The sequence below is a fragment of the Ambystoma mexicanum genome, chromosome 2p, assembly GCF_040938575.1.
Source record: "Ambystoma mexicanum isolate Mex_15411 chromosome 2p, UKY_AmexF1_1, whole genome shotgun sequence".
In the NCBI taxonomy this organism is placed as follows: domain Eukaryota; kingdom Metazoa; phylum Chordata; class Amphibia; order Caudata; family Ambystomatidae; genus Ambystoma; species Ambystoma mexicanum.
In genome coordinates this window covers 730,713,271-730,735,546 of record NC_090923.1, presented here as the reverse complement: position 1 = coordinate 730,735,546, position 22,276 = coordinate 730,713,271, and the positions used below count along the sequence as shown (strand labels likewise).

Genomic DNA, 22,276 nt, shown 5'->3' with positions numbered 1-22,276 from the left:
TAAAATGGGCTTTGTCCTGTCCCAGAGTGCAATGAATTGTTGTAGGCATATTCGGATATCCACAAAATATCTTTCTAGTTGCCTTAGGATTGGTGTAGCATGCACCGTAGATATTGCTCTAGCCTTTGGTTGGTCCTCTCGGTCTGACCATCGGTTTGTGGATGGTGGCTGGTTGAAAGTCTTACATCAATTTGAGCCAATTGACAGCATTTCCTCCAAAATTGCGAAATTAACCGACTTCCCCGGTCTGAAACCAGTACGGAGGGGAATCCGTGTATTCGGACTATGTGTTCTAGAAATTCTTTGGCCAAGGTCGAGGCTGAAGGTAGACCCTTTAACAGAATGAAATGGCCCATTTTGGAAAAAAGATCCACTATTACTAGAATGGTGTTGTACCCATTACATGGGGGAAGGTCTGTGATGAAATCAAGGGATAAGGTACGCCAAGGTGTAGGTGGGATGTCCAAAGGTTGTAATAGACCTGCTGGTTTCTTTTTCTGGGTCTTATTTTGGGCACAAATGCCACAAGATAGTACAAACGCCTTAATGTCTTTCCGCCAAGTAGGCCACCAGAATTGTCTCTTGATTTTGGCTTCGGTTTTAGTGATTCCAGGATGCCCTTCTACCAAAGACTCATGATAATTGGAGATAACATATTCTTGCAACTCTTTACTTGGTAGGTAAAGACGTCCTTGATAGTATTGTAGGTGATCAATGACTGAATAATCTATGCCCTTGTTTGACCAGTCTTGCAAGGCTGCTGGGTCGAAAAGTTGCTGAATCTTTTTATGGACATCGCTCAGAGTCCGTAAAGTTGTTATTCCAAAGATTCTTCTTTCTGAAATTATGCGTACAGGTTCTGGGTTCGTATATGCTTCTCCCATTCCGATACGAGATAAGACAACCAGGTCAGTAAGTGATCACGAAATCATATTCCGCAAAAAACAAGGCCCATCTAAGATGGCGTGACGATTGAGCCTTGGCGGTCTTTAAATATTGTAAGTTCCTGTGATCTGTGATTACTGTGATGGTGCGTCGAGCTCCGAGAAGATAATGCCGCCAGGCTTTGAATGCCGACTTGATGGCCAGTAGTTCTTTGTCGGCAACAGCATAGTTTATCTCAGGTGCTGAAAATTTCCACGACCAGAACGCCACCGGGTGAAGTTGACCAGTTTCAGGATCTTTTTGGGAAAGGACAGCTCCCATGGCCAAACTGGATGCATCAGTTTCAACCACGTACGAAAGTTCTGGGCGTGGGTGCTTTAAAACAGGAGCTGAAGTAAATTTCTGTTTTAGGTCTTTGAAGGCCCTTTCTGCTTCTTCTGACCACAGGAAACGTTTATTCTTCCACAATAAAGCTGTGATGGGGTGTATAATATGTGAAAAATCAGGAATGAATCTGCTGTAAAAATTAGCAAATACAAGCTTAATCTGTACCCCTTTAATCGAGGTAGGTGAAGGCCACTTGAGGATTGCATCCACCTTTCGTGAATCCATTCGAACTCCTTTTGGGGTCAGGATAAACCCAAGAAACTCGACCTCAGAGGTATTTAAAAAACACTTTTCTAATTTTGCATATAGTTTATGCTGGTGTAGTTTTTCTAATACTGCACAAACATGTTTCACATGGTCTTGTTCAGATGATGAGTATACTAAGATATTGTCTATGTATACCACGACACAGACGTCAATGAGTTTGCGAAGGACATCGTTCATAAAGTACTGGAACGCTGCTGGTTCGTTGCAAAGCCCAAAGGGCATCACCTGGTATTCGAACAAACCGTATTTGGTACGGAAGGCGGTCTTCCATTCGTCGCCCTTTTTTACGCATACCAGATGATACGCCCCTCGGAGGTCCAATTTAGTATAGATTCGAGCATCTTTCACTTGGTCCAGTAATTCTGGGATCAGGGGCAATGGGTATCGGTTTTTTACCGTTATTTGATTTAATGCGCGATAGCCAATACAAGTTTTGAGGTCCCCTTCTTTTTTAGGAACGAAGAACAAAGCTGATGCTGCCGGAGACTTGGATGGGCGAATGAAGCCATTAGCTAGGTACTGATCCAAATATTGCCGTAAATGAAGATTCTCGGGTTCTGTGAGGGCGTAGATTCTACTGCATGGAATTTGAGCGCCAGGTAGGAGGTCAATTTGGCAATCATATGATCGGTGGGGTGGTAACGTGTTGGCTTGGTCTTTCTGGAAAACATCCTGAAAGTCCTGGTATTCATGGGGTAACTGAGTTGTCGGATTCGTGATCGTAACCAGTTTTTTTATCAAGGATTTTTCAGGATAACAAGTGTGTGCACATTCCGAAAAGGTGACTCTTTTTTCACGCCAATTAATACAAGGATTATGAGTTTCCAACCATGGCATTCCCAGAATTATTTGGAACTGTGGGGCTTTGATTAAGTAAAACTCAATGTTTTCTCAGTGCCCATCTTGACCCAACAGTGTCATCTCAATCGTTGAATGAGTCACTGGACCGGAAGCTATTTCGGTCCCATCGACGGTGGTGATTACATCAGTTGTGGTTTTGTCGCAAAGAGATAGGTTCATCCTTGTAGCCAATTCTAGATCCATATAGTTTCCTATGGCTCCGCTATCAATGTATGCTCTTACTGCGTGCATACGGGATGGCTGTTGATGATCTATAAGGACCATTGGTATAATTAGGTGTGAGGTATGAGTGTCCCTCTTCACGCTTGGCAAGCGGACCACTACGCTTGTCGGGCATGGTCGTTTCCCGGCTCCGATTCAATATTGATCTTGGCGGCGACTCCTACCACCTTAGGTGGTTTCACTGGGCAATCCCGTAAAAAATGCCCCGGGTTCCACAATACAAACACAATTGTAGCTGTCTCCTCTTGTCTCTTTCTTTTTGGGTCAAAGGTCCTTTAACCGCCCCCAATTTGCATGGGTTCTGATTCATCCGTTCCTTTTGGGATGGCGTTGTCTTTAGGTCTTATCAATACTCGGTTCTCGAAATCTGGCCCGATCAGCCTTTCGGTTCTGAAGTCTATCATCTAACTGGCCCACCAGGTCTATGTATTCAGCGCACTCTAGAGGTGGGTTCACTACCTGTGCTAAAACGTCTTTTAGCTCACCTCGTAGCCCACGATGAAATAGCGTAATCCGCTTACCTTCTGGCCATCCGGTTTCTACCACCAACCTATTGAAAGTTGCGATGTAGGTCAGCAGATCCTGGTTACCCTGACGCAAGGACAAAAGTTTGTTATCCAAAGATTGGCCTTGAGAATGTCGGGCGAATAACTACTCCATGCTCAATTGAAAGCCCTGGAAATCCCGAAGAGGGGGGTCATCCTGGATGACCAGTGCAATAGACCAATTGGCTGCACTTCCACTGAGATACGATAGTACGAAGGCCACTTTTGATTGATCGTTCGGAAAGGCCCCAGGTCTACATAAAAAGTGCAGGCGGCACTGGTTCATAAACACAGCAAACCTTTTAGGGTCCCCCGCAAAGCGTTCTGGTGGTGCTAAATGGACAGTTCCCGGTAAAACCACTTGTACTGGATTGCTTGATTGAGCTGAGGCTGAAGATACCCCTAATCCAGGTAATGGTGTGTGCCCAGCTTGAGCTTGAAGTAATTGCCTGGCGAGATCATCCGTATGTTCCTTTGACACAATCAGTTCTCTCCTGAGAGCATTAGTCTCTTGGTGGGGCAGGAATGCACTTCTGCCCTAAATTCCCCCAGAAGTTGGGCTAATTGGTCAGTCTCTGAGGTCTCCATGACGCCAGGGTGGAGATTTTTGGTAAGGCTTCGCGTTCTGTTACGCTCACCTGGATTCCACAGGGGCGCCGAACGAAGCTGGACTACTGCGGTCTCTACCAGTGTGACTCGTATAGAAGTGATGATCGACTGCACTTGCCCACTCAGTTTAGTCTGCCTGGCTCGTGAGAGGATTTTCCTAAGGGCAGTAAAAGGGAAATTAGCCACCCGCAGTAGAAGGGGTTAACACTAACACAATCTTTCCCGAAACAACCTAGTGTTCACCTTCGTTGAGTCTCACCTTATAATTAGGAAAGATGGGCTCTCCATCCTGCGTTGGGGTGCAGGGGCGCGAAGAATTCAGTTAACTTCACTGATCCGAAGGTATTTGGCAGAGTTCCAGACAAACAATGACTCCGAGGTAAATTGTATGCAAATCCCAAATGTATAGTTCTTTAGAGTTCAAATGTCTGGTAATTCACTCTTGCTCCTCATACCTTTCTCCCATGCAGCATGATCCAAGGAGTGTGTTCGGCTCCGATAGATGGAGGTAGCGCCAAGGTAAGAGTCAGTATTGTAGCAAGCACTATCTTGCAAGCAATATTGGCCAATATGAGATTAACCAATTGTTCTCTATTTTCGTTGCAGGTTTGGCGCTTTTCCGAAAATGAGGAGTGTAGGCTGATGACCTACGATACCTTGAGCGGTATTATTCCAAGTAAGTATCTTGCGGTAAAAAGTAAATTTCTTTGGCGGAGCCCGCTCACCTTTCGTTTATTCATGCTTTTACAGATGCTGATGTTTCGAGCGGCGATTCAACAGACGCCACGCTGGTTCGTGAAGAAACTTGATGGCACAGCGCTGCGGTTGACAATGCGACGCAGGATTAAATGTTTTTTCCCTTTCTCACAGGTGCAGCGATTCGGAAGAAGATGAGGACCGACATGGATCTTCTCGTTCTAATCTTCTCTTCTTCTTTCTTTTTCTCTAGGATCGGGTCCAGACACGGGACAGGTGTGGCTGTAGACTGGGTGCAGAGCTGCAGGCATGGTGAGCGTTACGCTGCTGAGATGCAGAATACCGGGAAGCATGTGCTGCTCTTCGGGCGTGGTTTAAATAGCATCCATGAAGTAGTTCCCATGTAAAAGAGTTCCAGTACCACACCCAAGGAAAATAGTTCCTAGAAGAAAGTTATCCCTTCTAGGCCTCACGGTGGCCTATAATGAGTTTTTTGCAGGATGACCTGCACAGTTTAAAGAGAGCGATATGAGCCTGGCGCCTGCGGCGCCAGGACTGAACCCACAAGGCCCCTAGGCCGGGTTTTCAGCCTTCCTGAGTTTTCTTGGGTGCCTGTCCCCTGGACAGATGGATTTGCTCCTGATGTCTGGGGGCAGGCATCATGACAGGTATCCAATGACACAAAAACGATAGGTATCTATCTTGATTCCACCTTATCTCTTACGAGACAAACTAATGCTGTAGCGTCGGCATCAGCCTATACATGCAAACTCATCACAGCATGCAGATCGTTCTTCACCGCTGTTAACTGCATTATCCTTGCCAGGACTCTCATTACGGCCAAAAATGATTATTGCAATGCCCTCTATTTAGGGACCAGCCTAAAGAACATGAACAAATTACAGGTAATACAGAATAACGCCATAAGGGCTGCTCTCAACATTCCTAGGAAACTACACATCTCTGACACTAGACGCAGTCTGCACTGGCTCCCTGTTACTCACAGAATATCACTAAAAACCCTTGCACTTACTCACAAGTGCCAGGCTAATCTTGCACCCATATTGTAAATTTACTGCTTGCATTATTGTACCTTACTTTACTATGCCTCTTTGCGTACCATGTAATATTTTAACTTTGTACCATGTATTGTTGAATTTTCTGTAGCCTATGTATACTTTAAGAAATGCGCCCAGATGCCTCAGGGCCAGGTGCGCAATACAAATAAATAAAATACAAATCAATTTTACAGCAAAAATTCGGAGGTTTCCTCAATATACCTCATGCTGTGCTTTCCATCTCGAACTAGGATTAAGCAGTATATAACTTGGAGTACTGCTACGCTCTACATAGTTTCTTAATAATGAACGTGTGCCTATTACAAACCCAAATTTAGATCATGTTTTAAATTAAATCATTCACTTCAGAGTGAAGCAGAACATTTGCCCTGAAGCGAAGGGTATGTTAGGACCCAATTAGTTAAATGAGGATGGTCCTCAAATCTATGAAGATGTGGAATAATGTGACCCAGTTTTCTATGCAGTGCATTATAGGAGTATTCTGTGCTGTCCGTTTTTCTAGTTTTACATGGTTAGGGTTTGTTTTGTTGTAATATATACTGTATGTAATTGGTTTTTATTTCAATTAATAAATTCTACAAAATATTTGAGTTGTCTCTTTCCTTTTCTGCTCATATATCCAATAATGCTCCGGTCTGTGATTTCCACATTTACAATCTGTCGAGCCTGCCCCTTCCTATCATTCTCTGCTAACAAATGTCTTCTTCTTTCACTTACTTTCTCCTGTATTGACAATTGTGCTGTTCTCTTAGTTGGTCTTCCTAGTTCTGATTTCGCAGGCCTTTGTTCTATTTAAAGTGCTCTCATTCAACTTCTCTTTCTCCTTTGCCCACGTAAATCTATCACCTCGTCTCTTCTGTCCATTTCTTTTCTACCCTTTGACGCTCATCTCTTGTACCACTTTCTTGTTATTGTCTTTGAGTGCTTCTATGGTCTCACTGCTCCCTACTTTTCCTCCCTCATTTCCCTTTATACTCTTTGCTTACGGTCACAATCAGAGTTTCTCCTGGCTATCCCTACTCCTCCTTGTGCCTCCTCTCGGATACCCCCTTTCTCACTTCTCATAACTAAACTTTAGAATTCTCTCCCTCTAAATATTTGCTCTACTTAATCACTGCATCTCTTTTATACTGGTTTTAAAGCTCATCTTCTTTCTACCCTTTCAAACTAATTTTGTATGTCCTTCTCTTTCTTGCTTCTTTTCATTGCTTACTCTATGTTATTTGTACTGCTATGACATAGTGTACAGCTTTTTGGTGAAAGTGCTTTATTACCTCAAATAAATACAAATACAAATCACTTCTAAGTATTACCTGCAAGATGTGCATTCCCTTCAGGGACACCACGGCCAGCTCACACAGTCCATCGCAGGTCAGGTCAACATACACCATGGAAAGCAAAGGGCTTGAGAAACTCCGCTTCCAAAGTAAGTGAAACTCCCCATTTGACTGGCATGATGAGTCAAACCCAGAGTCTCCTGAGCTCCAGTACTTGTAACACAGGAGTTCCTGGGGGAGTTAAAAGAAAAGGAAATGAGAAGAGTGTGTGCGCATTGGCAAGCTTATATGTGTGGACAGAAAAAAAAAACAATCACTTACTCAACACTTTCATAAGCCCCAAAAAGCATGAGACCCCCACAAGAAGTGTGCCATTTTACATAATTCTTCTGCCGGGCTGGGAGGAGGGGTGGGTGGTATAGAAAGTTAAAGAGCCAAAGCCATACCTGCCCATAGGTGCCTAGCAGAATCTCCCCAACGCCATCAAAATCGATATCTGTGACCAAAGCGCACAAGACACTGTCGTACTGGTCACTCTCTGGCAAAACCAGCTGGTCCTGCAATCCACACTTCAGAACATTCCTGTAAGCACAATAATACACCCTGTGAAAGCATACCTCTAGGATTTGAGCTACACTAGAATCTACCTTTTGATACACTGAGGAAAACTATACATTTAGCGGCCCAACAAAGTCTTGATAAGAAAACCAAATATCCAAAAATCACAGAGTGGCTTATTGTGCAGAGCATGGGTGGCTGAGTAAATCTTACTCCAAAAGCTATCTTTCACAGCTGGTGCTCGCTGTAGGACCCTGCAAATACTCCATAAAACTAACAATGGGGTGGATGCAATTTTTAATCACCCGACAATAAGTGCGTAACCACCTTAGGTGAGCATTTGGCTTTCTCTGAAGGGGGCAGTGGGCTAGACTTGAATATATTAATAAAACTGTGTCCCAGAGAAAGAAATGGCTGTTAACAATTCTACCGTATTGTCACAAAGAACCATTCACTTACACCATAGAAAGTAGTCAGATTCCAACAAGAGCTAAACCCTTTAGAGTTATGGTAAATTTTCTTTCACTTTAAGTTAAGCGATTTATTTAATGATCTAGTTGTAAAGTGCCGTTCAGACATCTCTAGGCATCGATACATTGATACATACAAAATAAATGGGAGGCCACCAGGGGGCGCGCAGATAGAAGTAGCATCTGCATAGCTCTCCCCTTCCAGGGTCTGGCAAAAAGGGATTGAGCCCCCACCTTGAAGTCCCCTCTAAAGTAATTTACCCACCCCAGGAAGAGGAGCGCCGGGGCACTTCAGGGTGAAAGAGCGGGTGAAAACGCGCCTCCAGAACGAAGATATGGCCGAAGTTGCAGAGGCCGAAAACGAAAGGGTTACACGACGAGAGCACTGCGCGGTGAAGCACAAGCGGCACAGAGGAGCCAGTACAGGAGGGACGGAGGAGCATGAGGAGAGGCTGAGCTGTCCCCCCACTGTGAGGCTCCAGGGCACAGAGGCAAAAGTGAAGGAAGGTGAGGACCCCCCTCATCCAGCAGCGGGGCCGTCGGCAAGCGCAGGAGAGATGGGTCGCCTGGTGGAGGGGCTCACCACATTGAGTGCGGCAGTGAAACGGCGGTTGGCTCCAGGCTGTGGGGGGGCAAAGGTAAGAGAACCAGAGAGAGGCTGGGAGGGGAGTTCGCCCCACTAACATCCGGGCAGCCGGCAAGCTGAGGAGGGCCGGCCGTCTGAGGGAGGAGTCCCCCCTCCCGCAGAATAACAGTGCTGGGACATGTGTCAGCTCTGCACCGCATGGCCCTTCAACCCGCGGAGGCGCAGACATTCAGAGAGGCGGGGAGAAGCAGGACATCTGCCACGCAGATCAGGTGAGGGCCACCCTGCAGGCAGGATGCAAGGACAGGAAGCCCCGGGAGCACCCGGGAGGCGGGTGATCCCTCTGGGGGTGCCTCTGGAGGTGGTGAGCTAGCCCCAGGAGGGGAACAGGGGAATGCATCTCCCCACCCAGGGGAAACACAAACTATATGAAGTGGGCAACCCCACAGGAAAACACAAGACATAGCGGCAAGGAGGAGGGGGACAGCCAACAACGCTGGGAAGCCTGAGCGTCCCCCACCAGAAACGAAGTAGGTGCAGGCCTCACCAAGAGGGAGAACCCCGTAAACAGGCTACGGGGAGGTAACATGCCCCCCAATAGTCAGAAAAGATTTGCAGGAGGGGCTAACTGCACCCACCCAGCCAAACTAAGGGGGGGGGTTGGCAATTGGAGCCTAATCCACACAGGGGACTTGGGCAGGGGTGAGGGCACCCGGGCTCGCCTCTGGGACGTGTGTCTGCCTCGGGGAGGGCCTGCAGTATGGATCTGACCCTCTAAGGGAACCGCCAGGCGAGGAGAAGACCAAGAGGACGTTTCGGGGAGTGAGGTCCAGAGTGGTGCACACCCCCCCCCCATCTTCACACCCGGGGGCTTGAGGAAAGTTAAGTGGAGCCGCTTGGGGTGAGGGCCCCCGGGACCAGTTCCTGGGGAGTCTACCGCCCTGCATAGATGCCACCAACGGGGGGTCCGGGACCTGAGGGACAGCACAGGAACTGGCGATAGTCGACCTAACTTGAACCTGAGGAAGGGAAGAAGGGGTAATGGCACACTATCCCCTCCCCCCCCACGAGCTACAAACACCCAGTGGCCCCGGGCAGTAAGCCTGAAGGACAGCACAGCGGGCAAGAGATGGAGCTTGGGCCCTTGGAACAGAGGGAACTGACCCCCCTACCAATAACAGGCAAGACAGAAAAAGCCGGAGTGGAGACCCCCTGCCCCCGTAGGCCTCATGGGACACTAGCAGCAGCAAGAGAAACCGGTGAAGTTGAAGGCCCCCAGGAACCATCTCTGGGGCGTGTGCCCACCTAGGTAGGGGCCAAACACCATGCCACTTCACTCTCAGAGAGGAGAGCGGAGAGGGATGGGAACTGTCGCACCCGAGAGGGGGTGGGAGGGACCACCCCGCCCAGCCGGCCTCTACACACCAAAAGCACCAGCAGCAGGGGGTGGGGAGGGGGTAAAGCTGAATGAGTTGGAGGGAGACATTGCAGGAATTCTGCTACCAGGGGGTTACAGGGTGTTGAGGCAATCCGGACCCGGGCAGAAGAATGGATCGGACCAGGGAACAGGCAGAAGACTCCATGTCCACATTGGGCACAGGCTACAGAAAATGGACCAGAGAATGGATAAGGTAGAATATAGGCAGGAGGAACTGGGGGCCAACCAGTCATCAGTCGACATCCTTGAAACGGAGATCGACACCGGAGAAAGCGACACCAGACTGTCCACCCTGGAAAGAAAGAATGAGGAGAGGGCCCTGCAAATGGACGATTTTAAGAACAGGGAAAGGAGAAACAACCTGTGGTTCTTCGGTGGAAGGGGAGATAGAGAGGGACATATGTCAAACGTCAAAGATGTGATCCGCCTCCTGTTTGGGAACGATGCAACGACGGATCCCACGATAGATGGGGCACATAGGGCGGTGAGGCCGAGCTGGAGGGCCTCGCTCCATCCTTGTTCGTTTCCACTACTATGCGAAGAAGGTGAACATTTTGGAGGAAGCCAGGAAAGCCAACACCATCACGTACAAAAATGCAAGAATATCGATCTTTCAGGACCTTTCTGCATTTACCCTGGCCAGACGATGGCTGTGCGGCCCACTGATACAATGCCTACGAGAGAAGAGCATCCGATACAGTAGGGGTTACCCCTTCTCGCTTTCCTTTGAATACATAGGCCAAAGATCACAACTGGTCACCGAAAACGACATCAAAGGGGCAATCCAAGAGTATGTGGACATTGCAGAGGTCCAGAGACAGCCCACCAGGGAAGCAGTGGGAGCAAAAAACGGGAGAGGAAACACAAAGGACAGGAGACGGATCCCGGGCTAGAGAAAGTTTAAGAAACTGAACACTCCCTCACCACCCCACAATGACGGCCCAGGAAGCTCCAACGCGGTCTGAAGGACGCAGGCTGGGCGCAGGAATCAGTACCAGCATATGACCCATGAGATGGCTCGCACCCACTGATAACAGCAAGTATGGGGGGTGCACCGTAGAGTGATATGTTAGAAAAGTGACAATCAATATGGGGAACCATGGGTGGTGGGGGGAGGGAGGGGAAAAGGGATCTTAGAAGGGGGGAACGTGAGGGCTCTATTCGTGAGGTGTCTATGAGGAAGGGCCCTGAGGAAGTGGGCAAACTGGTGGTCCAGTCAAGCACCAGGAATGGTTGAACCCATTGACTGGGGGAGGGGGAAACGGAGGGAAGGGACTAGGGGTTTGGTAGTTGGAAAGGGGGGACAGCTGGGGATAGGATCCACCCGAGGGGGAGAGTTGGTCCAGGGGATGGGGGGCGGGGGGAGTGGTGTTGGTGGTTGCAAGCACACAGCAAGTCCCAGTAACAGGGCAATGGCGTGGTTAAACTGGATATAGGGACATCCCAGGGATACTTAACGAGGTTGGGGTAAGAGAAGCACCCATACATTGCAATAGCTGATGAACTGCCCGTCCTGGAGATTGGCTCCCTAAACGTCAGGGGAATTAACTCAGCCACAAAGAGATCCCTTGTGGGCAGAGAATTCAGGCGTGCAAAATTAGACCTGCTCTTTCTCCAGGAAACCCATTGGGTGAGGGGAAAGGAACCGTGCATTCATGGTGGAGGGATAGGGGAAGTGTACCATGCCTCTTACAAAACCAAAAAGAGGGGAGTGCTGATTGTAATGGCTAATGATCTGGACTTCACTTAAGGACCCAGAGGGCCCATATTTGTTCATTAGAGGAGAATTACAGGGAACCCCACTCACAATGGGAGTGATTTATGGCCCGAACAAGGGTCAAGCGCCGTTCTAGGGACAAATTAAGACTATTTGGGGAGGGTACCTTCATAGTGGCAGGGGATTTCAATATGGGAATAGACCCTACGAGAGACAGGAAAAGAAGGACATTACAGGTACCTATAGCAGCAGACGACTCCACATCCCAGAGTTTCCGTAGAATTAATCACGATCTGAGCCTAATGGACACACTCCCACACTCCCTAGCTCGGCCATGGGGGATCCCCCTTACACATATTATTCAAAAACATATGAAACATTTTCAAGGATTGACTACATCCTGGAGGATAGTGCACACACAAGACTTAAGGGTGGACCCGGTCCTGTGGTCCGATCATGACCTGTATAAAGGTCACACTGAGGGGAGGTATGGGTCGCCGGCGATTGGGGAGGTGGAAATGTAACGACAGCCTTTTGAAGGACACAGCAACAGCCCAAATGGTGTTGGAAAACAGAAGTAGAATACTTTGAACTGAATGATAATGGGGAGGGCAGACCAGAGATTCTATGGGACGCATTTAAGGCAACCATACGCAGGGTCCTAATAAAAGTAGGGGCGCAAGAAAATAATGAAAGGGACAACCACGAAATGATCATACGAGAAATAATAGCAGAAATCCATCAGGGACTAGTGTCCGGCGGTTCCATCACCCCTGAGCAAGCTGTGGCCCTAGACCAGTATAAGATCCAATTTAAGGATTTTTTGTTGAGCAAGACCGAAAAGAACCCCTACTTTTTCCTCAAACAAAAATACTATGAAAAAGGAGATAGGGAAGATATATTAGTGGCATGGAACCTGAGGGAGTCCCAGAAAAGTAAAATGCTTAAAGCCATGAAAACTGAAGAGGGGCATTGAGACATGACACCGTGGGTATAGGGGGGCCTTTTAGCAGTACTATGAACGGCTGTACAAATCAGAATTTAATGGCAATGAAGCCCTTATAGAGGACTTTCTAACTAGGTTACGTATAACGGGCCTAACGCGGGACAAGACCGAAGGACTAGAGGCCCCCGTATCGGAGGAGGAAATAGTCGAGGTAATAAAGGGAATGAAGGGGTTATGAGGACGGGTTTTCTGTGAAGTTTTACAACGTATATATCGCTCCACCCTGGCCCCACACCTAGCCAAGGTCTTTAATGCAGTTCTCGAGGGGGACGATCGGCCCGAAACAATAATGGGGGCCATCATAGTGGTACTGCCAAAGGAGAGTAAAAACCCAACAAAGTGCTCCTCCTACTGTCCAATACCTCGTTTAAACACGGATGTCAAAATCTTAGCGAAGGTGCTTGGTAAGAGGATGGAGGGGATTATGCCCGCTTGGTCCACAGAGACCAGGCCAGCTTCATTAAAGGGCACAAGGGGTCGGATAATATCCAGAAGACTATTGATCTGGTACAGTATGCGCAGGCGGCGGATCTTAATGCCAGCCTGCTTTCCCTCGACTCAGTGAAAGCCTTTGACAGAGTGGAGTAGAGTTATATGGCGTTTCTCCTACTGAAAATGGGATTTGGGGAAAACATGAGAGTGGGTGAGAGCTTTGTATAGGGCTCCTACTGCGAGAGTGCAAGTGAATGGGGAACTCACGGCTCCCTTCAGCCTTACAAGGGGTACGAGACAGGGGTGCCCTCTATCCCCCTTATTATATGCTCCCACAATGAAACCTCTGGCGATAGCCGTGAGGAACCACCCAAGAATACAGCGATTCAAAGGGGTCAGGTTGAATTCAAACTTTCCCTGTTTGCGGATATCTTGGGATACCTTGTGGAACCCTCCTCGAGATTCCCGGTCCTGCTCTCAATAAATCGATACCTTTGGAGCCTTTTCTGGTTTAAAAATGACAAATCCAAATTTATGCTGCTGCCACTTCAAGCAATCGATCCGGGCTGCTCCTAGACCCCGCAATCCAATATCTGGGAGTACAAGTGACCAGAAACCTAATGGCTCTGGCAACAGCTAACTTTGACCCGTTGCTGTTCACAGATTTGAATCGGTGGGGCAACATGATCCTATCATGGTATGGCCGTATGACGGCGGTAAAGATGACTGTCCTGCCGAGACTATTGTACCTGTTTACAGCCCTCCCCACAACGGTACCAGAATCCACCTTTAAAGAACTCCAGACAGCCGTGCAAAAATGTATATGGCAAGGCAAGACCCCAAGGACCAAGCAATCCACTCTTACCCTCCACAGGGGGGAGTGGGGGGGGGGGCTTCGGCCTCCCAGACTTCCGACTATACTACAAAGCAGCCCAGTTTAGGGTGTTACTGAAACATATGCGAGATGAAATGGGTACGTACTTGACCTACCTAGAGGATATGGACGTGCACCCGGTCAAGGTGAGGGATCTTTTGTGGGCACCTCATAAGGATATACCGGACAGACTATTCGATCATCCCCACCCTAGGAGTTCTGTAGGCCCTGTGGAGGGGGGGGGGGCAAACAATCAGAGAACTTATCAACATGGCCCTCCCCAATGGTCTCACTGTGGGGTCCCATGGTGAGATTGGGAGAAAGGGGTTTCCGCAACATGCATAAATGGTCAGAGAGAGGACTGGAAAGGGTGTGACAGCTGTTCCAAGAGGGAGAACTCCAAACGTACGAGGCAGGGGTAGACGTCTTAGGTGCTGGTAAAGTCACAGTATTTGAATACCTCCGGTTGAGGGGACTCCTGAATGACCATGGGGAGTGAAATTCAAGAGACCGTTAACCCTGTTCGAGAAAGTCGTGGATTAAGCCAGCTCCCATAAAGGGATGGTGTCCAAATTGCACAAAGTCATGAATATCAGCGACAAGAAAGATAGGCAAGGGTTTCACGATATTGGAACGAGCTGGCGGGGGAAACTCACAGAGGTGGTGTGGGGCACGGTATATAATATAGCATTCCATGGGAATTTCTTTACGCCGATATGGAACACAATTTCAAGGTACTTCAGGGATGGCATAGAGACCCGCTCAAGATATCTAAGATGTTAGCTGGGGTATCCCCACAGTGCCTGAAGGGGTGCGGCCAGATTGGCTTGAGAGGACATATGTGGTCACACTGTCCACATGTACAGGCATATTGGGAGAACCTACAGGGGTGGATGGAGGAGGTTTTAGGGGAATCACTCCCGCAAGACCCGATAACAATGTTAATGGAAATACCGCAGAGACACTGAGACGCATGGGTACCCCAGAATGTGGGTGGGGAGGGGAGGGGAGGGTGGCCCTGGCCCAAAAGTGAAAAAGTCCAACAATTCCAAACAAAAATGACTGGTTGAATAAATTGAAAAATATGTTCTTGATGGATAGGCTGACGGCTCTAGTGAACGATGAGTCAGGCACATTCAGGGCAGCCTGGGATGGGTCAGACAGAAATGGGGATGGAAGGTGCATTAGGGTTGGAGTGGTTCTGAACCTTTGAGGAGGGGAGTGGGGTGGCACAAAAAAGTGGCAGGAAGGAGGGATCTCCTGAATAGTAAGGGGTAGGGTCGTACGGTTGTATGAGATAGGTGGCCTAAAACGGGCCCAACACTATAACAGACTATGGCCCAGAAGGGCGATATACTAAATATGAATCCAAAGACTCGGAACAATGTCCCAGAGGGGGAACAGGACTCACAGTGAAGAATCACCGAATGGTTTGATTTACGTTGCACAAGAAACCACAGTGGTTTGTCTGATGAAGGGAGGGAGGGGGGAGGATGGAGAGGAAATGTTTTGTTTAAGAGGACTGGCAAAGCTTCAAAATAACATGTAAACGTGGTCCTTGTTTCTGAATGTTAAAATGCTAATAAAAATCTAAAGTTTAAAAAAGAAAATAATTGCGTTGTTCACATTTATCAAAACCTATTTCAACATTGGCCTCCTTTCTAATTTAATGATCCTCATATTATCTTAGAATGTTATTGTGACCAACTGCTACATATGCTTTAATAGTTCAGTGGTGCCTTATAATCATTGCTGAATACAAACACTTGATACATTAATAATGTCCGGAACTAAGAATTAAAATATACTATTTTACAAACGGTGCTGATTTGGAGTCTAGTGGCCAGCATGTTTCTACCATTGTACTATTTTTCTGTTCTTCAGTACTTTGGATAATTGCAGCAACAATTTATTTTTCCATAAATTAATTTTCCTTTAAAGAATGCAAAATCAGCCTAATCATTATGGTACACAAACTACTGATTCAACAATCTTTAATACAAAGGAATGAATTATGAACAAAATGAAACAAGGGCAACTTTAAATAACTTAAAGCCTGAAGAGCGATGAATAAAAACAATGATGTAGCAAGAAAATCAAATAAAAGGAAATGCAAATGCTTTCAGGGCCACTTACCATTACAAAAAAGTTTACAACATGAAACGGAGACAGTTTGTACAAACAAAACAAATCTCACTGGTAATTCAAGCACCCTTCGATGCATTACAAAATTGGGAACAACTGAAGGTAGAGCTGCTGCACAGGCAGTTTAACAAAACATCTATTTCCTTGTACACGAGTTGAGCTAGCGGGGGCCTTTTTAGGCACAATTCTTCTGTAGGATATGTAAGACGGTGTAATTTGCGATAAAACGGTTATCAGGTTCCCTCATGAAAATATCAGTTTATATAAACAAAGCCTTTCCTTGTCTGCTTTCCGGAGAGCAATCTTGCAAATGTTCACCCATCACATAACCTAAAGAAAGAGGACATGTATTGCTCACCTGTACACCACAGACAGTTCAATAGTGCTAGCAACTAAAACACTGTAGTCCTCAGGTTCCTTCTCTTCCCCAGATCCCCCTGCAGGAATATACAATGTAGAACCAGGTCAGGGGCTTCACTAAGCAAAGAAAACATAGTACACTGAAACACAATGAATATTGCACTACCTAGGAAAACCTCCTACTCCGCCACCATGTGCCCGCATTACCTTCTTGCACCTGCTCAGTCTCCCAGTAGGAAGGCAAAGTAAAGACGATGACTCTGGAGATGGGACCATCCTGCTGAATATTCCAGCTCTGCAACACCACTGCAAACATAAAATAATATTAGAATATATATATATACAGTTCTCATAGGCCATCAACCCATAACCTCTTGTGGTGTGCAAGAACTTTCTGATATTTAGAGGTCTGGTAGAACACCACTATTAGCTTTATTCCTGTTTATTTCATGATGGTTGTAGATCTGAGTTAGTCTTGGCTGTCAGCTGAGCAGCTTCAAGAACCAATTTTCTATGCAGTATTTGTTATACAGATTCTCCAATGAGCATTATCACATTCAGAGTTCTACATTGTTCAGAGGGTAACAACGTTGTAAGGGAAACTGCTCTCAAATCACGAGAAAGCACCAATGCCCCCATTACCTACTGCTAATCTTGATTAATCAGAGTCCTACTCTTTCTCCTTCGCGTCAAAACAACATGGGGCACTTGCCTCCCATGACCATTCTACCACAAAGCAGTATTTTTAAATTACCTTCTGGAGAGGCCCCACCTCCGCAGGCAGTACATGTAATTTCACCCCAGCGTGGCTCTTCCTGTAAGTATTGCTCACTTTTCTCAAGTGCAACTTTGCGTAAGTGCTCACTGGGGTATTGGAGGGCATGAAGGAAAACTGGGACAAGGAAGATTATGATTCAGAGTCAGGAAACTTACTGTTGAGTAACCAGGGAATTATCCCCTCGTCCCTCTTCACAGTCCAAACAATTGGAAGATGTACCAAGTGGTCTGCCACTGCAGCAACAGTGAGACAGACTAGTGAATGCTGTATGAATACATTCACTATGGAAACACAGATCCATCACAAAGCATACTGCATCACAGCCATGCTGAAGATCGCTACTCCTGAGGCCCCAACAACGAGGCAGTAATTTTTCAGAAACATAAATGGCTCATGTGACCTCCCAGTAAAGCTCAGGCAAAGACACCCCTGCCACCCATGTAAGCCAAGAAGGGGCCATGTTTCTTGGGGACTGCCCCCAAATCCTTTGGGCAAAGCCAACCCATTCTTTGCATATGCAATTGCGATGGCTTGCTAAATCACACAATTAATAAAGGTAGACATGGGCAGCCTTTACCCTTCTGACAGGGACCGATGGGAACAGAAATACAGCCCAGGAACCGGAATTGCACAGTGCAGGTAAAATAGAGACGGACTGTTTGACCATCATCCACAAGATAGTCTGAAGGTCTGCAGTAATCAATAGTGCCACAGGTCGGAAAGATCACTTCCTCTGATAAATGGCATGTGGATATGGCCATCCCTTTGTGTAGGAACCAGAGGTAAGGTTCAGAACAAAGAAGTGCCCCCAAGTGGCACCCTTCAGAACACAGTCCTTTAAGCCAAAATACAAGCCTCTCATATTGGTGGGATCTCGGCATTGCGTTACGACTATCCTCAATGCGAAGATGAACACTTGTGAACTCTATGACATATCCCTGAGTAACATTTATGGAAATGCAGGCCTCTCCCACAACATAACCCAGTAAACAGACCTCAATTGGCCATCTAACAGAGATGGGTCCAGATGGACCGGAAAGGCAGAATTGCTGCTGCTGTTTCTAAATGGGCAGCATACTACAACTCGAGGACAGGTACTAGATAGAGCACCACTACTCCCATTGTTGCCCCGGAATCAGGCCCTTAAATCTTGATTAGAGAATAACCTGGTAAATGAGGAAGGTGCTAAACCTGTTGCCAACCAGAAATAGAAAGGCAGGGCCTGAATAGAAGTCCTAATTTATCATCTTTGGCTTGCTCCATAATTTTCCCCATCTTAGTTCCAAATAACCTTTGTCCCAGAAGAGAAGGTTTTACAAAGAAAGGCTTTCTGCACCTAACATCTAATAGTGGCACCTATCACCTACATTAGAGGAACATACAACAGCCGATGATTCTAGTGTTTCATATGTTCCAACAAAAAAACATTGGGAGAGCTAATGCGTTATATGCAACAGTTCTGAACAATCGCCCCACCCCTCTTTGAGCCACAGATTATTCAAGTCTTGCAGTAAGGCCTGGTGTGATACCCGCTTCCATATTCCAGCCAGTGTGGAATGTGATGTCATCAGTTGGGAAGAAGAGAATGTGTATGTGTAATATTCTGAGACTGGTGTTCCACCCATGGTAGTTGGAAGGATTTAGCCTGGTTGGTGGGTACCAGTGAGTCTTGCTCCTTATACACTGACTTAAGACGTAGCTAAAGACGTAATGTAATAGAGCAACCTATGTGGAAACATACCTGAGTTTCCGGATACCTCACTTTACAACAGCTGAGCTGCAAAGGTGGATGTCTCAACTCTCCAAAGGGAGACGATACGAAGCATCTATTCAAAGTGGCCTCAACCCATTGATCAATAGCATCAACGGCTTAAAATAGGGAGTATACTTTTAAAGGTACTGGCTAATCATCAATAGCCCATGGAGGGGATATGTTTGTTAGAAGCTGTGGATATTGGTGTGATCTGGTTAGAGCCACACCATCTCCTGCCAGAGAAGCGGTCACTCCTCTCTCAACAGAATTTCTCAATAAGTAACTCCATATAAGTTTGAAAGTGATGGACACCAGAAACTGTGGTCTAGGCACAGGGTGAGGGGCATTGCCCTTTCCCCAAAACGATAGTAGCAACAGGTAGAAAATTATCAAGTGGAGCAACCAGAGTAGGTGCAATCAATATTGTATAAAGTAAATGTCCCCAGTAAAAGCGCAGGTTTCCCAGGAGCCAGGACAGACCTACCCATTTCTCCCCACCCAGAAGAATTCTGGGGCAGCGAGCCCTATGTTTGTATGTTTTCTTGCAGCCTTTGTGAAATTAGGGTAGCAATGTGCTAGGTTTCCCCCACAGTTTTCTGCAGCTTCCATCTCGTATTACGTAATCAGATGAGAGGAGACTGCAAGAGAAACATAATAATCAAACTGTGTCCAATACTACCCTCCTGGCAACTGCATGCTGTCGATCCATTATTTTGGGTGCTTTGTCTTCTGGGGTGCACCCCTGGGCTGCGTTCACGAACGCAGGACATCAATTGCCTGCACCTATAGAGGTAAAGGGGTTCATCTGTACCACAGGAAGCCGAAATCCAATATTTTTCCCAGTGTGCATTCGTTTTTTGAAGGGTGTCTTCCATGTACACCTCTTCCTTACAAAGCCATTACAGTAGGCTGGAACAAGGAGGATTGTGCATTCTAACCACCGAAATTCCACCAGAAACAAAAAAGCATGAGGTGATAAGATGGGGGTGGTACTATATGTACTTCCTGAAAAGCAGGGGCCTCTCCACTGGAGCAAATAAAATAATTAAGAAATTCTGTATGGTAGAAGGGCTGAGTAGACTGGGTAACACATACTGTATGGACAGAGGTGAGGAAGAGGTATGAGGGGTTAATGGAGGCTACTAGGAGTGATACTTTGGGAAGAGAAACTTCCAATGGCAGTACTTTGCTAAGAAACACTGCTATCTCAGAACGGCACTGTACTAAGAAACAGGTCTCAATAAGTGATACTATACTAAGCTCTGCTGTGGAGATTAATTCCAATCGAAATCCTGTGCTTAGGAACACTATTCTTAGTGTGATACTCAACTGAAGTATATATATGCGACAGTAACACTGCCCTAAGGATCATTTCCCTCAAATAGGGTAATGTACAGAACTCTCAAAATGTTAACTGCACTGAACAACTGATCCTGCTCTAAGAGACTGTGTTCACTGCTTCAATTCCTAGACATTGGAATGGCTCATGATTTAACATGTTCACTAAACAGTGTTTCTCTGCTGTGACAACACATGTCACATACAATACATGCACCTTTGCTGACTTGGTCCACGTGGGAGACGCTAACAAAGCCATTTTGGCAGCCGTAGGCTGTGATGCGTCTGCTGCAGTCATGAGGGGTACAGACGTTCAGCCACAGTACGCTGCAGGAAGGAGGACAAATGTTAAAGGGAGCAGGATAATATTAAACAAACACTTACCATGACTTACTAAATTCAAGAAAAGTACCAGGGTGCAGCTTGTCAACTGATGAACAATCCAGATAGAAGCCTCCACCAACCTATCCCCACCAATCAGTATCTCCCCAACATCACTCTCTGCTCCACTTCCAAATACAGATTAATTGGCACAGTATGCTTAACATTTTACACAAATTAAGCAATGGATATAGCTTCTAACTTAACTTCCTTTTTCTTTCATGTATAATCGATTTACTGTTGCCCATACCTCAGACTATCCGGAAAGCATTGCACTTTCACTGGAGTACACCATCAGTCATTATAAAGCCATACGGTAAAGAGTTGAAAACTATATGAGTGGAACTATATTCACCAACTCACCCTCAAACCACAGAATATCCCCTAGACTATCCCAAAGAAAACCTATATGCAAAACATATCCACTGTTAACTCTGTCACCCAAAGATATCCCATGTACTTTCAACACCTCTGATGTATTTCCTTAATGTATTAGAGGAGTGAAACATGATCATGTGGGGCATAGTCATATGGATATAATAGCAAATAATGTTCATAACCATATTATGTACTTATGTATGAATATAAATGCAAAATGGATAGCATATCTTGTGTCTCTTAGAGCCTCCCCCCTTTAGAAAAATCCCTTCACTTACATTACATTCACTTACATCCTAACCTCACCAGTCAATTTGTTAATGTACATTATTAGTATTCTACATATTGTTTATAAAAAGTAAGCAATTCCACATACAAGTCTATGGCATGCACAGTTTTGTGTAATGTAATATATACAATGTATGACCGTTCAAAACAGATAATGTCAGTTTTTATCATAACAATAGTACTGAGAACGAACATGGGCCAAATACCCTGTTCTCTGTAATTTCTTCCACTCAGGAGGGTCTACGGCCACATTTTAGCTCTCTGCACTCTTTACAGATGAGAAATATCATTGGCATATCAGTCTTTGTCCCACCCACAAGGGCAGTCCAGCATGAAAATGCTAGGCAAATCTCATCTGACCAAGAGTACCATCAGCAACTCCAGACACGCGTTTCGACCTAGTCGGGCCTCATCAGTGAGGTGAAGTGGAGCCTCTCCAAGACACAGTGAGCAAGGGGTCCACATTTGGATTCCCCTGCGGTACTTTGAGTGAAACCCCAAGTTTTAGAATTCCACTCAATATAACCAAATACAAAAGTATAAATATTCAATTAATCAAAATTCTAAAAAGGGTCAATACATAGAACTAAAAAACATCATCACCAGTGACAAAATCTTGCATAACGACCCCCACAACAAGGCATGTTATTCTGACACAGCCACAAAATATGCCTCCAGGCACTCAAATACCAATTTGGCATATTCTAACAACGTATTTTCTAACAACTGCCGGACATATTTCATCCCTTATGTAATTTTTCACCGATTACAGTGACATCTTCAGGGGACCCATGGTTAATGCAATGATACAGTGCTTCCTGAAATTCTTCCAATGTAATGCAACACCATTAGATGAAAAAAGTGGACTTCAAAAAGCTTCTTATGGATTATGTAGCAAGGGCTTGTTTGGTCGATCACAACCTTAAACAGAAGCAGTGTGATGTTA

General features: G+C 46.1%; 1 protein-coding gene across 1 annotated transcript in view; it reads right to left on the bottom strand.

Moving 5' to 3' along the window:
- KPTN (kaptin, actin binding protein) overlaps positions 1 to 22,276 on the bottom strand; it is a 424,265-nt gene that overhangs the window by 97,346 nt on the left and 304,643 nt on the right. The window contains exons 7-11 of the mRNA XM_069644343.1: positions 20,501 to 20,610; positions 16,622 to 16,720; positions 16,413 to 16,491; positions 7,275 to 7,410; positions 6,865 to 7,059 (exon numbers count right to left, since the gene is read on the bottom strand). Coding sequence (XP_069500444.1) covers positions 6,865 to 7,059; positions 7,275 to 7,410; positions 16,413 to 16,491; positions 16,622 to 16,720; positions 20,501 to 20,610 — 619 coding nt within the window. The remainder of the gene's footprint in view (positions 1 to 6,864; positions 7,060 to 7,274; positions 7,411 to 16,412; positions 16,492 to 16,621; positions 16,721 to 20,500; positions 20,611 to 22,276) is intronic.